Source organism: Stegodyphus dumicola, chromosome 2 (assembly GCF_044657685.1).
Source record: "Stegodyphus dumicola isolate Sdum_Otavi_A_Nest chromosome 2, ASM4465768v1".
NCBI lineage: Eukaryota > Metazoa > Arthropoda > Arachnida > Araneae > Eresidae > Stegodyphus > Stegodyphus dumicola.
In genome coordinates, this window is record NC_140769.1 from 68,789,960 (window position 1) to 68,807,705 (window position 17,746).

The following is a 17,746-nucleotide window of genomic DNA, read 5'->3' on the forward strand; positions in this document are numbered from 1 at the left end:
TATAAATCATATCCCATAAAATAAAGAAGAGAATTTTATTTATTTTGTTATAATCATTTATATGATAATGTGAATATTTATAATTGGCTTTTAATTACAAAATTTTACTTTTTAGGATTCTTTGCTGCATGAACAAAAAACTATTCTATTGCAATTGGCACAAGAGCGACAACAGCTAACACAAGAAAAAATTAACGTGGAATTCTTAGCAAAGAGGATCAAAGAAGAAGAAGCACGGCTAAATATTAGAAAATTAAAGGCAAATTTTCCTTTATTAATTAAAAATAAAAATTTTCTTATAATATTTAAACTTATATTCTGTTTTTAGACATAAATAATAATTTATTTTTAGATATAATAATGATGAATAAAACATCAAAACTCTGATTTGAATAAACAAATGCCTATTATGAATATTACTATTTAATGGTTTCATCTCCTTCCTTGGTTACCCTTTTGGTAAGCTGAAAATTATTTTGGCTTAACATTTGATGTTTATACCAGTGGCTTATCTAGCATGAAAAGTGCTTCTGATGCTAATTTCTTCTACCGCTCATGAGTCATGGGGTTCCAAGTTTCAAATTTTGAAGTTGAAATCATAGACTTTCACCGTACCATTTCAAAGACCTTTGCACAACCAGGGCTGACTGGTTAAGACCACAGAATACTTGGAGTTCATTCCGGATTTGATCCTAGGGAAATGGGCTGGCATTTTTGTCAGTAAGAAGTTGCATGGTTGATTTTCAGGGTTTTCCTCATGTCTAACCTAAATATGAACCAGTTTTGTTCAGAAAATCCTCTTCAGAAGCATCCCTTCCCATATTCAGATAATATTTATCTGATTTTGATATTAAAAAACTTAACTTTCAAGGGCACTTTCAGTTTTAGTATACCCAAGGAATCAAAAACAAACAATTTTTTACTTGTTCAAAACAAGTAAAAAATCGCTTAGTTCAAAATACTCATCCGACAGGAATAAAAGTTTCTATTAAGCAAGTAGAAAAAATTAAAAAGAGCAAAGTACTAATAGAAGTAGCCTAAAAGAATGACATGGCACTTATTGAACAGGTAATTCAAGAAAAAAATAAAAAGCGTAAGGATACAGTGGAGGTTAAAATACCCGATAAATTTAATTCCAAAATTATAATATACAGTGTAACTGAAGAACTTACAAAAGAAAGTCTTGTAGATACTGTAACAGACACAAAATGATGTATATCTAAATTCTGTGTTGGATGTAAAATTTTCATTGAAAGGAAAATTTGGTAACAGTAGTGTGCTGGAGGTAGATCCCAATTTTTTTCAATATCACTTATAGTTAAGAATCAACATGTACATCTCAAATGGACTAGGAATATGGTACGAGAATTCCTTAGATTGACTCAGTGTCAGAAATGCTTTAACTGTACAAGGATACTAAAAAATATAGCAATGCCGAGCAAAGATGCTCTAGATGCAGAGACATGGGACATATTGGAGTAGATTGTTCACTTGTGGAATCTTGTTGCATTAATTGTAAACAACAGGGTTGCCACGCTACCTGGAAAACCGGAAAAAGTCAGGGAATTCGGAAATTGACCAAAAAATTCAGGGAAAAGTCAGGGAATTTAAGTGTTTTAGTCAAAATCTGGAAAAGTCAGGGAATTTCATACAACGATCCCGCCAAAAAAGGCGAGTTTTGCGCCGACGTCGGAAGAGATCACTTTTTTGGTGAATTGTGTATCACGTGAGTGTCATTCGGGCAGCTGGTATAGAGCCAATTTTCGCAGCTCCAATTTGATTGTCTTTTAGAAAGGCAAAGCAAGTTTCCCGCAACGTTTGTTTCCAGTAACCTCGAGAATCGCATGTGCAGTGCATGAACTAAAGAAAGTACCTGTTCTCGTATAAAACAAAATGGGTTTAATCCTAGTATACGGTACATGAAGGTTAGAGTCAAAGAATATGTATTATAAAGAAGGAAAACCTCTCTGCAACAGACCGTTCTTCTCCATTCCATCATAGAGGGAAACAGCTGTGTATGCGCGATATATCTGTCGCCAAAGCTCGAAACCGGTGTCGAAGTTCGAAGGTCACGTTATCAAGAGTTCATAAAATGAATATTGTTTAAAATTTCTTTAAACTCTAAAGGAAAAGAAAATATTTTTTGGCGCAAGTAAATTAATTCATGGATTAGTTATTTTGAGGTAAAAAAAAATACGAAAATCCGTTTTTAAAATTTTTGTGAAAAATCCAAGAAAAAACGTTCTTTGATAAAACGTTTCTTCTTGGATTTTTTGCAATAATTTAAAAACGCATTTTCGTAGTTTTCTTTTTAGTCAAAGAACGCTTCTTAACACGTGTTTCTCAATTTCCTGTACACATTGCGGAGAGGGAAATTCTGCCCGCCAGGTTACGTCGCCAAATCCCTTGGCTAATTTTCCCTCCGCTTTCTAGCGGCATAATAGCATTTACGTGTATGAAACCTTTTCTACTTTACATAGACGTTCTTTGGTTAGAATAATTTCCATGTATGGTACAGCGGGATTTGGCGACATGATTGAACGGCTCATTTTGTTCTTGGCGACAATTTTCAAAATCGTGCGAAGGCCATAATAACGTATACTAGGATTTTACCGCAAAATCTTTTTAAACCTTTTTTTTTTTTTTTTTTTTTTTTTTTTTCTTTTCTTTTTAATAAATACCTTGTCATTTTGCAGTATAATAAAAAATAGTAATCAGTCATCTAGGCTATCCATGTAATATAACTATATTCGCTGAAATATCGTTGATTATTCTAATTCAATTTTTAAGTAATTATTTTTATGTTATTCATATAATTTAATGTTGCTTCTTCCCTCTAAATTTATTTATCATTAGTAAATAATATTTCCAAATTTTAGGAAATTTTCTCTGGCACAATCCTGAAATTAATTCTAGCAGTATGATGACATACCATCACAAAATTTAATGCACTTATTTTTTCCTTATGTATGCTGCGAAATAAATATAAATACCTCAATTTATTAAAAAAAATATCATTAAATGGATTTTTTTTCTTTCGTTTAGCTGCAGAATGTCTGCAAAAACAGCCGTATTTTATTCCAGATTGGGCAGATTCTAATCTCAATCTTTAATGGAGAAAACAACTCCTATTATAATTATATTTGTGTTTTCAAGTGTTAAGGTGCCTTTTAAAAAGACACCTCACACAAATTAAATTTACCTAAAATCTAACCTAACTATTTAGCATTGCGTTGTGATTTATAAGAACCGGATTAGCCTTGTGTTGAACTGGTGATGATCATGAGTAATAATTAAATAAAACGTACATTTGTTATCCAATGTATATATCTTAAATTTTATTAAGTTTCTTAAGTGGAAAAGTAAACAAAATTATCAAACAAAGTTACCAAGAATAATTAAGAATAAATGTCCGCTGGGATTTATGGAATAATTAAGTGAATTTGCTATACAATACAAGTAATACCATAATTAATTTACTTCTTAGCACAGCCAACGTACATTACGTGGATAGACTGGAATTTTCTCGAAACATACCTGGAAAAGTCAGGGAATTTCATTCTCCTGTTTGAGTGGCAACCCTGAAACAAGCAGATCAAAAGTATAAGTTGGATCTCGGTATTATCCATGATGCTAAAGCCAAATTGTGTAGTTGCCTGAAATGAGAATTAAAATTATACAAATGAAATAAATTATACAAAGTGCTAATAGAAGTAGCCAGAAAAAATGACATGGAACTTATTGAACAGGCAGTTCAAGAATATATGAAGTTTAAGGATACAGTGGGGGTTAAAATATCCAATAAATTTAATCCCAAAATTATAATATACAAAATTTCATCAAATGTCCCAGTAGAACGGGAGATATAAAATTGTCTCATTTGTGTGTGTATGTGCAGAGTGTACTTTTGCTACAACTATAAATTTTTAAGTATTTAGCCATGCTACAAATGAAAATACAAAGCATTTTTGTCAGTAAGAAGTTGTTTACTTTCTTTCTGAAGGTAAGAAAAGTAAAGAAGAGGGGGGGGGAAGTTAAACTAAGTGCTTTACTAAAATATAAGTGATAATTATGTCTATTTCCTGTATTCTGTAAATTTTTATAATTCTGATATTTTAAATGTTGGTATATGCAATTTTAAGGTAGCACAAAAATTAAATTTTATCTATTTAAATAACTTGTAATAGTACATTTATTTATTGCACTAGTGTTTATTCAAATGTCGTGAAAAATATTAACTTTGTATAAATTAATCCTTTTGAGTTCTAATACCGTCCTCTTTCTTAATGGAAGATTAGATAGATTTATCTGAAAAATTCAGTACAGTGGTATATGAATGCTTATGTTTATTCATAAGCCTGTAAATAATTTAATCCTCTGAATAACTGGAGTACAACGACTCACAAGTTCTTTTTGAAAATTAGATATTGAGGATATCCAAAAACTTCAAACTTCAGGTAACTCAAACCTATGTGATTAAAAATGAATATTTTAATTTTACAGCCACAAAGACATTTGACAAATATTGTGTATGAAAGAATGTCCACTCCTTGCACTTCATAATCTCATCTACATTCTAGCCACATGAACTGTTTCAACACTATGCTGCTCTAGATTGAGATGGTTAAGAAAGAGTAGTTGAAGAAAATATTGCTTACAGTATTTGTAAAAATGTAAGAAATCGTCAGTCTTAAAGAAGCAAAAATTAAAATAATTACATTAAGAAACCAATAGTTCTGATCAATTTTCCTAGATTAAAAAAAAATCATTTTGCAGAATGTTGGATTGCTTAAAATGTTATTTCTAATGAGAAGTTTGTAAAATTGTCTTTCTATAATACTAACTGCATAATTTAGCTTTAAAAACTATAAATTGAAATTATTCACAGAAATACCACATTTAACTTTTCTATGTGGCAACTGTTAAGTATCTTGAGTGAATTTTTAATAATTTTTTCATGATTTCACAGGAAGAAAGCTTAGGTGAATCTCAAAAACGGCTTATTCAGGAGGAAGAAAGCAAACTTTACTTTGAAAAAGATCGTCTTAAACAGGAATCCAACCAGTTGGAAAGAGAAAGAGAATCATTGGAAAGAGAAAAACAAGAATTAAAGAATGAAAGAGAGAAATTTAATGAACTTCATTTATCTGTTAAAAGAAAAGCTGATGAAGTTGAAGAAATGGCTTTGGTAGGGTAATTATTTACATTTCATAATTACTTTTCTAGTTTGAAGGAAATTATTCTAATCCTGAATATTTTATTTATTTCTTTCATTCCCTTCTTTGTTCTTTTTTTTTTCCCTTCCCCTTTCTTTTTTGAAATTTCTGATAAAAAAAGCAATTCTTTTAATTGCTGAAAATTAACATATGATCTATCCTGAATTTGAAAATACAAAATTTGAAAATACTCATTTATGTATTTAGTTATTTATTTCATGGAAAGTGCTGAGTGTTTTACTTGACCTACTAAAGCTTATTTATGTATTTAGTTATTTATTTCTTGGAAAGTGCTGAGTGTTTTACTTGACCTACTAAAGCTTATTTATGTATTTAGTTATTTATTTCTTGGAAAGTGCTGAATGTTTTAAAAACTTAACAGAAAATCTTTTTATCAGAGTATTCTTGAAATTTGAGCTGTGGGGATAAGGGAAGAATACCAGGCAACATAAAAATTTAATAATAATAATTTCATCCATTCATTACTTCTGAATTAAATTGTTATGTTATAGCATACAGTGAAGGTTCTGTGAAAGGAATACTCTGCAAAAGTATCTTGCCATATACATCTGTGTGCTCAGGACGGTGTTTGGCTGTGGACTGTAGCAGATTCACATTTACCTATGCATATGTTTGCCAAGAGCTTAGTGGTACAAAATGCAGTCAAATCCTGCTTTATAGTGAACTTGATTTATAATAAACCTCTACAAGCAAACCTTTTGTCCCCTTCAAATTTTCTCTGCACTTTGTTACTTTTTACAAATACAGTGAACTCCAAATGAATGATAATTAGATATAATGGACTTTATGGATATCTTTGACTGATTTTTTAAAAATATTTTTCCAGAATTTTTAGAAATAATGACTCTTTGGATAAAGTAATTATAAATGCGTATAAAAAGGTATGAACAGTGACTTTTATGCTAGTAATTTATTTTTTAAACTTCTTGTGAAACTGAAAAAAAGAAAGGGAATCAAATTTAATAATTGCATGTAATTATAATTAACAATTCATGTAATTTTTTTAATGAGAGATTAGAGTAGAATAGAATGTGTCTTAGAATGTGTAGTATGTAGACAGATGTAACAACGCTATTTTGTGATACATCTGTTGACTTTTACACCTTTTTATGAAGTAATCCTTTTCTCTCTCTCTCTTGGATCTGATATAACCAACCACTAGATAAAATGAAGCAAACTTTTGGTCTCTTGAAGTTCATCATAGTTGGGTTCAGTTTTACAACTGTAATTGACCAACCCTTGGTTTGAAAGCAAATTTAATTAATGGGATAATCTGTTCACCAAATGGCTTGTACATTCCTGTTCTCTTCACTAATACCTAGATTCTATTGGCATAGGCTATGAAGAATATAGCCTTTATCAATATGATGTTTATGGAAGTTTAATTGGTAAACAATTGTTAGGCATAAGCTGAAACAAAAATCCGTCTGCATAGTACAAAAGGCTGTATTTTTGTTTTGATTCATATATTATCTTTTAAAAGTTCTTGCTAGAAACCAGTATCATTGCTAAACCTGCACAGTTAATAATCACAGCACTTCATTGATTAATTCGTAGATAAACTCATAGCATAATTCTTTTGAGTGCCTTTCAAGCAGTACAAAACATAATGTGGCTTGGGGACCACCTGGAAATTCGTAGAGCTTACAAGAAGATGTGCCATATGCACTGACTGTTCTGATCGCTGATCTGTAATTCTTAAGAATAGGCTTTTGTACACATAGCTTTAAAGTGAATGAGAGACATGCAAATAGTTTTGCTTCTAAGCAAGTTCATATTCATTTCTATAGAATGGGATAAGAAATCTTTTTGAACAATGCTAGTACAAACAGGGTTTAATTAACTAACTTTTGCCTTTATAAGAAATAAGTGTTCATAATATACTTCTGAGTAGCAGAAGCTTCTCAGCAACTCAATGTATGCATTGACTTCAGTTTTAACAGATGTAATAATTTGCTGCCAGAATATGTGTTAGATAATAATACCACCATTGCATACTTGAATGCGATTGAATATGAAAGTGTTAAAAGACATTGCCGATATATTGTAAAATCATAGAAATATTTATTCTAGCACTAAAAGTGCTACATAATGTTTATTTTGCTGATGTGTAAATTCTAAAACAAAGTTTTAGATCATTCCTAATGCAAATTCCTAAAAGCAATTTTTTTTTTTTTTTCCTAATTTGTTTTCTGATTGATGAAATTAATAGAATGTAACTCTTTTCTGATACTTGTTTGTTACTATTTTAATATTTTAGTACCTGAATAAAGCCACTCAGTTAATATGTAGCTTAGTGCAGCTAACTTCCACACTGATGAGCTAAGTTTCAAAAACAGTGTAAGGCAGGTGTCCCAAACCCAAATTGCATGTAGGCTGAATACGTAGTCTAAAAACACCTGACAGACCATGATTTTTTTTTTTTCTTTCAAAAAACAAAATGACAAATTTTATTAGCAAAATAAAAAAATATTTAAAATTTTATGTACTAAATATTTATTAAAACATGCATCAACAATAATAATAATAATATTGCAAAGAAACAATTCAAATTTATTTTCTATTTGAAATTTAAAATTTGGTACCTGTAAAACATCTGTGTTAGTTGTACTTTGTAATTCAAATATATTGACAGCTAAATATTAAATTGTCAGACTGAGGTCTTATAAATAATTTTAACATGTCTAATTAATCATTAAGTAACTTTATTTTAATGTAAGCTAAAAATAAACAAATTACAAAACTTCCTAAATTTTCAGAGAAAGAGTAAGTAGGCTCTTTCTCTTATTAATTAAAATATGTTTTGTAGCTTTTAATTCTACCCTATTATCATTTTAAAATCAATGTCATAAATTATATGCATAATTATCTGTTACTTTAAATTATAAAATAGTCTTAGATTGTAATTTTAATAAATGCTGTTTTAACAAATATCTTTTAAAAATAAAAACATTTTTTTAGTAATGACTATAATAAATGGAAAATATCTCACTACATAATTTAATTATTCTTAACTAACTGCTTACCCTTAGAAGTTCTCTCTGCAAGTTAAGATGAGTTGTCCTTTTTCCTTATCCTTACTATGGATGCAGATAGATGTGGTGAAGTTACAAAAATGTAAAATTTAACATAAAACTTTATTACTTACAGTTAGTGAGTCTTCAAATAATACAAAACATTTTGTTACCTTTAGTCCTTCAGTGGCTTATTGGAATTTTATAGTATATTAACTCTGTTACATCTCCAGCAATTCTGTGTGAACCTACAGTACAGACTAGGTCAGACAGAAAAGGCACTATTAGCCCTTACCAACCGTGCCTATGTTTAGAATTTACATCTCTTCTAGTTAGTCTGTATCTCCCTCTCTCTCTAGGCAAGCAGCAGCAGTGGTATCAGCCATGCTTCTATAGTAGATGCTACTTAACACAATCATGTCTAACCATGGCTGTTTTGATAACATTAAGCGATGAGAAAAAATATCCCTCAAAACAGCAGTGGAATTTAACTAATTTAATACAAACCTAAATAAAAACTTACATACTTTCACGATATTTTAATTAGGAAAATGTAAAAGTTTGTTTATGAACAATTCTTAATGTCATTAATGCAATAGTTTGCAATGTATCTGGAAATTATTTGACCGATGCTGTATCCATAATCTTACTTGGAGGGCATCCTTAATTAGAAAAGAATGTGGAGAACTTTAATACCAGTTCCAAAAGATGATGCTAGCAGTTTTCTCATACTCATCCAATAGAGAGGAGAATTTGTGACTGACCACCAATAGTTCATTTTGGGTAGTGAAGAACCGAACTAAATTCACTCTGGTCATGCAATATTGGCTGCTTTCCCTGCAGTATTCTTGCTACTAATATAGATTCTCATTTGTGATTATTATTTGATTGTGCCGAGTGACTTACATCTGATGTTTATTTTTGTTAGCTTTTATATATGCTAACTAATGTATTTTTTAATCTAATTAAAATAATGGATCTAAAAATAGGTTTATCCTCTTTACCCTTACATTAACACATCTCAACGGAATGGTGACTCAACATTCAAGGTAAAACATGAGAAGAACATATCAATGTAGAATTTAAAACTAAGCAAAAAAATCTGATGTGTACACCACATGACTTCCTTGTACGGAATATTAAATTATATGCATTTTTTCTTGCATTTTATTTCAACTTATTGGATGGAATTAAATCTACTCCATCGATAGCGCATAAACCACAATAGAATAAATGCACTCTTTAAAATTCACTACATTTTTTTACCATAGCGACACTCTGGCATTAGGTTCACTTAACAGCGTTATATTTCATTCATATTATAACTTAGAATGCACAAAATTTATATCATTTGAAGAATTATCTAATCTTTGCCACATGTTCTATTCAAATACTATAATAAATGTAGAACGATGTATAAAAGAAATCAAGCAAACAAAAAAGAAAGTTTTTCACAGACAATTTAGTATTTCTCATTCAATTAATTCAGTTCTCCCTTCGCGACAAGGCAAAAATACATAAAAACTAAAAATATCTATACTAAAAATTACGCAGTAAATATTAAACACTTATTTCCTTGAAAAAATTCCAGAAAGGATTAAGCATGATTTAATTCACAATAATAAATGAGGGCATTATCTTTGATGTTATGAAACTTAGTCTCTCTAGATTGGCAACAAATCTATTATTCTGCTCTTTCAAATGTAAACAAGTATGTCTGCTATGTTATTTAAAAATTAGGCTTAACTACACTTAAACAGCATTTAAATTGTTGATAATTGTACAAATATTGCTTGCAGATTTACTAAAGGAATAAAAACCTTAACTAGAAGATAAGAACAACATAATTCAATCATTTTTAAAGCAAAAAATGCAACAAACATATAAGAGTAAAGAAACTGAGATCACTGAGATGTAAAAAGTAATATTAGTTTCTCATAGATTTTTTCTTTCAAGAAAAAAGAAAAATTTCTGTATATATATATATATATATATATATATATTTTTTTTCTTCTTCTTCTTCTGAAAAAGAAAGATTTATGTTTGATTGCCCTCAAAATCGATAGAGTTGTCCAGAATATACCTCAGACTAAGGTTGCTTTTTTGCCTTGTTTTAAATGGTTTACTGAAACTGAAACCAAGATATTTGGTGACTTAACACCTCATTTGGTGACATTCTCTGTCACTTGGCAATTTTTATCATCTGTTTTGGCATTATTTTTTTAATTTTCGTTAAAAAATTATTCTATAATAATTTGTTCACATTAACCAAATTGTTGATTAAATAAGCAATGTATTTTCCATGTGTTCACATACGAAATTCTAGGACTTCGGTAATTCAATCGTATGAAGTGGCATCTACTGCATTATGAATCATGCTGATTATGATTTTACTTAACCTGTGCTTCTGAGCATAAAACCTTCATAAACCTGAGGACTGAGTTAGTACATGGTAAAACAAGGCATAAAAGAAAAAATTAACATAAAGCTACCTGTTAGTAAAACTTCAAAAAATATTGCAATTCAATGCTAGTTGTTTGATAAATTTTGCATAGTTGGTTTTTATCTCAAATTTGTTTTATAATTATGTTAAATATTAGATCATGTTTAATAATGATGGATTCTACTGTGTTATTCGTACCATGGCATTACAAAAGTGAAGTTCAGCATAAACAATGAAGTTTGATTTATTCAATTCCCGTTTGCTGATAGGTCCTTTAAAGTATTTAAAGTACTCAATATCCATGTGCAGAAAGTTGTGCGAACTGTATTTGTGGAACATTTGTATTGTATGAACCCTGTATTTCCATCATTGAAATGCCCCTGCGGGCTACATAAAATTATTTTGGGGAATGCATGCAGCCTGTGAACCAATCACCTGCTTGAGACTACTGAGGTAAGGCATGAACATTTGTGTGACTGATCCCAACTTTCTAAATGCAGTGTCAGTCTACTGGATGTGGTACATCCTAGATGACTTTCTGTGTGCAGAAATGGAGTGTAGAGTAGGTCTTGCCACCTTGAATAAATAGCTGATTAACTCTGTCAGTGTTATAGACATAAAATTCCATAGAAAATGGTGGCTTTCATATTCATTATACATGAAAATTTATGCCAGCTTATCCGAGTTTGGGTTGGATGTATATTGGAAGAAAAGAATCAAGGTACAAAATGAGTCATTTTTTTAAAATAATAAAAAAAATCTATTTATTCTTAACATTTTGAGGAAATTTGAAATTTCAGGGCTAAACAAATAATGCTTGGAGGGTTAACAAATACTTGGCCTTGGAGTTTATATAAATAGAAGCACTGTTGGATTTTATACTCAGTTTTAATAAAATCAAAAACAGACTGAAGTTAAAAAAAAAACATGAATATTTAAATTTATGTGTGATTCTCAATGAAAGAAGGCTGCATTGTTTAAGGCAAAGCACAGTTTAAGGCAAAGGTATGTCATCTCAAATTTTAGAGGTAAGAATCTACATGCTGTGTATCTCTCTTCCTTTAATACCAATTTTTAGAGGACTTTGGGATCAACAAATTTCAAAACTGTTCCCATTTTATTCATAAACACTCATGGCTTATCTGAGATTCAGATCTCAGCCAACGGTTTGCAGTCAGTCATCCTTAGTTAACAGGCACACCATCTCATGTAGTTCTAAATAAATGATTATTTTAAAATTTTTTATTTTACAGAGTTCACTAGAAAATTACATTATTTATTAATAAAGTATACTACAGAATGTTCCTCATTTTGTCAGCAGACTTTTTTGTGGAAAGCAAATGATTTTGTTTTATTATATTTTGTAATTATATATTTGTTTTATACTTTTCTATCAATACTAAAGGAGCTATTCTTTATGGATATATGTTTTAAATCATGCATTAGTAACTCAGGCATATAAATATGACTGGGTTATTTAGTTAGGGAAATAATGCAAAGGTTGTCTACCTAAGAAAAAGCCTGTGTAAAGCATTCAGACATAAATAAGAGGGAAACTTTTTAATTTGATTTGTTACACAAATAATTCATGATCCTATGATAATTGGTAATAAATATTTATTATTTTATTTTTAATGGTAAACAACATTTTCTCCCTTTTAGTTATCATATGATGAAATTTCCTTCATTAAAATTAAGTTAAGCATGCACTTGTTGCTATCCTTGTGATGTGTTTTACATTTTCATATGCCATGATCTATCTGCATATAAACATTTATAAAAGAAATTAAAAAATTTTATCCAATATTGTGTTTTTAATATATTTTGATATATGTCACTGAAGCATTGAGTCAGATACATTTATGTAATACTTTCTGTAAAAAAAAAAAAATTAATTCTTTTTTTCTTAAATATTATATCATGTTTTAGTCAGCTAGAGAAGAAAGAGAACAAGCTCGGTTTGAACATGCTGCTGCTCTCAAGATTAAAGCTGAACACCATTCTAGAATGCAGCAAATTTCTCAACAAATGCAAATATTAATGGAGAAGCAAAGAGAACTGCTTGCAGTTTGTATAACTTTGCTATATACTATACTTAAAACTGTTCATGAGTGATGAAGGAGTACAATGATTAGATAATATATCATTATATGTATTTGTAAATAATTTGCACATCTAGTTATTATCAGAATAATGTTTCATGTATAAAATATATTGACAGAGAGTGCCTTGCCCTGAATCAATAGTTTTGCTCTAATTCTATTTAAATTTTTTCAATAAATCAGCTTTTCATAAAGTGTCTTTTATACTTTTAAGTTATGCACCTTATATTTAGATTATCTACAAATTAAAAAGTATTTTTGATAAAAAGCTGCATAGTTTCTTAAGTTTTTCATCAATTATAATTTTTTTTTTAATTGCAAAAACTCGTATCTGATTCATCCAATATGGCAATTAAGAATTCTTGTTTTAAGATTTCAGAAACATATCTATTTAAAAAATTTCAAAACTAAAATTAGCTCTGAAATGTTGATTGATGTATGTTTTAGCAATTTTTGAAAACTTGAATATGGTATTTTTATTTCATGTTTCAAACTTGAGCATAAAAAAAAATCAGGAAATAAAATTATCATACATGAATATGAATGTAGAACTCAGAATCTCATATATGAACACAGAATTCGGTATAAAAATATATTTTATCTTTTTAGAGAGCAAGAAATATAGAAATGCCTCAAGAAACAAATTTTTTTATTATTATTGCAATGACTGGAGCAGTTTTTCAAGTAGCCTGATCACTAAAAAATCAAAAACAAGCATACAAAAACATTCATAATGAGGAATGATTGCATCTGAAAAAAAATGACAACCGTTAGAAGAATGACCATTATGATAAGAATAATTAATCTTCATAAATGTTGTCTTTCATGACAAGTCCTGGTATTTTAATAAATACTATGATTAAAACTGAATTATGAAAGCACTTGTTGCAATCCTTGTGATATGTTTTGAATTTTCATATGTCATGATTTATCTGCGTGTATATTAACATTTATATATTTTGCATGAAAAATCAAATCTGCATATATATTAACATTTATGTGTTTTGCATGAAAAATCAAGAAAAACAATAATATTTTTTATTATTATTATTTTTTTATTTGTATTATTTTTTTTTTTTTTTTTTTTTTTTAATGAATGTGCATCTATTATTTAAATAATTTCTACATTTATAGAATTGTAAGAAAAGTGAAGAAAAATGGAAGAAAGCAAAATATTACATGAGACAGAAAATATTTTTTTAATTTATAAAAAAGTTATATTTACTCGTTTAAATATGTGTATTATTTCATATCGTTTTCATAAAATATGCTAATATATTAATTTAATGCTTTATGTTAATATTAAAGTCTGAAATTTAATACAAGGGCATTTAGTATTTGATAAAGATACAGAGTTATCATAAAGAAGGCAAAGCATTTCACCATTTATAACAATAGATGTACTTTCTTACAGGAAAAGGAGAAATTATCTGAAGAAAAGCTTGAACTGGAGAGAAAGAAAAATTCTATATTGTGTAATCGATGTAAACTTTCTATTGAATTTCCAGTAACTGGTGAGTATTCATAATGCATGAAACTTGGAATATATAATCCTTATAAGTATCTAATACTTTATAAAGGATATCTCTATACACTACTCAGTAATATATATTTTTCTATTTTTATTTAAATACTATTTTGCCTAATTTATTATGTTATTTTAAATAGAGTATCTATTGGTAATTAGATATTGGAATATAACTCGGAGATATGTGTGCATTATTTATGTATCTTCTAAAAATGTAATTTCTTTATTTGTAGTATTTTCATTTTACTATGATTTGCTTTATGTACAAATTTAATGATACCAAGACTTATTGTATTAGGAAACTCTTGCTAAAAATTATGATATTTTAGCTAGAACTATAACAGGAATGTAAATTTCCTTCCTTCAAAATAAACATTTGATAAAATGATCTTTAAAATATTTTATTTTAACCATAACATAAAAAGAATTATCAGCAGAATATTGCTGAAGGTAGATTACATAATGTTATGCCATGCCACTTCCAGAAGACAATTATGCAACCTTCTTTTTGCACTGTCATTCCAAGCTGGGATGGAGAGGATAGCAAAGTCCCCTCAGCAAGGTCAACCACATAATGAGAGGATAAAAAATAATACAGTTTTTTTATTTGTTAGGGAACTTGGTGATCATTCACTAGGTACAAAATGTATCTATAAGTATACCTATGAAGTATATTTTTTGATGTTGTCATTTTAAAAATATGGCAGTATGAAACAAAAAATATATAATTATCATAGCTATTTCCTTTTTTATTTTTATGGTAATATTTAAATACTATTATTAAATTATATATTGCACATAAAAAATGAATATTTCACTTGTATGTTTTGATTCCTCCCTCTTGTATTTAATATTTCCTTTGAACTAGTAAATACATGAGGTAACAATTCTTATCATTTTTTTCCTCTGTTACTTCCTGACAGTATTCGTAAAGTAGCATTTTCCACTTCGATCATACAGTCATTTAGAATGTTGAAGAACATACTTATTAACAATATATTTCTAAAGTATTGACACCTTTTTTTAAAGAGTTGATACTTTAGAGCAGGGGTTCTCAACTGGTGGTATGCAAGAGAAAAATAGATGGTACGTAAAGAAACAAAGTATTTTTAACTATGAAATTCAAAAGTTAAAACCCCAACATCCTGATTGAGTTTTTTCTCTGATACACGTAATTTTATGCAATCTGGGCTTTGTTCAAGAGTGGTGGTGGTACTAAAGGTTTTCAATTTTTGTTTAGATGGTACGCGTTAGTCAAAAGGTTGAAAATTGCTGCTTTAGAGTTTTGGCTGAGAAAAACACTAGCTAAAACTGTTTATTGATTATGGAATTACTTTTGATAATTTGATCTTTAAATTTCATGGTACACTTGGAAAACATAAAATGAAACAAAATTTCAACTTAAGGTTGGTATCAGTTTAAAAAAAAGAAAATGCTACATGTAGCTAGACAGATTCTGAAATATATTTTTGTTCTTGAAAGAGAAAATTCTACAAGTTTAATTCTTTTATCTTCTAGGTATGCAATCAGTTAATACAGTACCGATGTCACCAGCACGCAAGGTTAAGGAAATTTCAAATCATATTCCACAGTCTAGTATTGATCCTGGTCTAGTGCTGTGGTATATTTCAGCTCAAAAGGTAAGATTTTTAATAAAGAAAGATGGAATTTTTTTAAATTTTTTAATTATGTAGCATAATCTACACTAATTTTCTCAGGTAATTTCCAGCACATGCTTCATTCTTTATGCTGGAAAGCTGTAACGTACATTTTGATAGAATTATAAAAATAATCTAATCTTAATGAATACTTGTACAACACTTTTTTACACATTTTTTTACATAGCCCTTGTTCTTATTGATTTTTCAGAGCCATCTTGGCTGCTTCCCAGGCAGCATGCATTCGTAAATTGCACGAGAAAAATACGTGCAATTTACAAATGGCCTTTCGTATAAAAAACGTTCAAGTTGAACGTAAAAATATCATAAAAAGTGTCCAGTGGCAATTACTAAATATTTACGTATATTTTTACGTTATACTATACGTAACTTTTACGTAAAATTTAGGTATATTTACGCGAGAGACTACTGTTCATTCGCAACTTTTATGTATAATATACGTAAATTTCAGGGATTTACGTATATTTTTAGTAAAAATTTACGTATATTTATCGCATATACGTAAATCTCAATTTTTTGCTTCACGTATGCGTATATATTTAGTAAAAATTTACGTAAATTTCCCCGATTTTTTACTGTATATAAACGTATATATTGGGTAAAAATTAAGGTAGACATTCCCCGTATTTTACGGTACAAAAACGTATATATTTGATAGAAATTAACATACATATTTCCCGTAATTTACGGTACAAAAACGTATATATTTGATAGTAATTGACCTAAATCTTCCCTATGTTTTCTTTGCATATGCGAATGACTGGTAAAAATTTAATCCAATGTATTCTCCACTTTACTGTGTATAAATGCACATTTTTTGGTAAAAAATTTGCATAAATCTTTACCTTTCACTGCATTTTTCATAAAATGTACTTATTTTAATCTCATATTTTTTATATAAATCTATGCAAAAACTTTCTGTATGCTATGATTAAAAGGTAAAATAATTTTTATATCAAATTCTTACATATCTGCCTTTTAGTTATGTACAGCAATATGGAATATATATAACTGGAAAATTTAAATGCACTAGTAAATGCAAAAAAAAAAAAAAAAAAAATTTCTATTAAAAAATTACATAACACTTAAAGGCTTCATTTCAAAGTGACTACAAAATATGCAATAAATTTAGTAAACATCAATTCTGTGTTTTAAATCAATTAATGCCATCGTTCATTTGCATTTTTGTTTACTAAATTCATTTCATAAATTTAATTTTACTAAAAAACTGTAGCAAACAGTTGTTTACTAAATAACACTTTAAATAAATTATTTGCTTTTCTGAAGGACATTTTCTTATGCCATGTAAATGAACGATAGCATTAATTGATTTAAAACATAGAACTCAGGTTTACAAAATTTATTGCATATTTTGTAGTCACTTTGAAATGAAATATTAAAAGTGATTTTCAGCCTTTTAGTGTTATGTAATTTTTGAATAGAAATTAATTGTTTTGCATTTAAATTTTCCAGTTATATATATTCCATATTGCTGTACATACCTAAAAGGTGGATATGTAAAAATTTGATATTAATTTTATCTTTTAATCATAATATGCAGAACATTTTTGCATAGATTTATATAAAAAATAAGAGATTAAAATAAGCACATTTTATGAAAAATGCAGTAAATAGGTAATTGGAGATTTATGCAAATTTTTTACCAAAAATGTGCACTTATACACAGTAAAGAGGAGAAGACATCGGACTAAATTTTTACCAAAGTCATTCGTATATGCAAAG

The 17,746-nt window shown here is 28.6% G+C and overlaps 1 protein-coding gene across 7 annotated transcripts in view; it reads left to right on the top strand.

The window, feature by feature from the left end:
* The window catches only part of LOC118198493 (uncharacterized), a 140,266-nt gene that overhangs the window by 100,885 nt on the left and 21,635 nt on the right, over positions 1-17,746 (top strand). For all 7 annotated transcript variants that reach the window (XM_085810754.1, XM_085810756.1, XM_085810755.1 and 4 more), the window contains 5 exons: positions 116-259; positions 4,970-5,188; positions 12,624-12,761; positions 14,211-14,310; positions 15,843-15,964. In XM_085810754.1, coding sequence (XP_085666880.1) covers positions 116-259; positions 4,970-5,188; positions 12,624-12,761; positions 14,211-14,310; positions 15,843-15,964 — 723 coding nt within the window. The remainder of the gene's footprint in view (positions 1-115; positions 260-4,969; positions 5,189-12,623; positions 12,762-14,210; positions 14,311-15,842; positions 15,965-17,746) is intronic.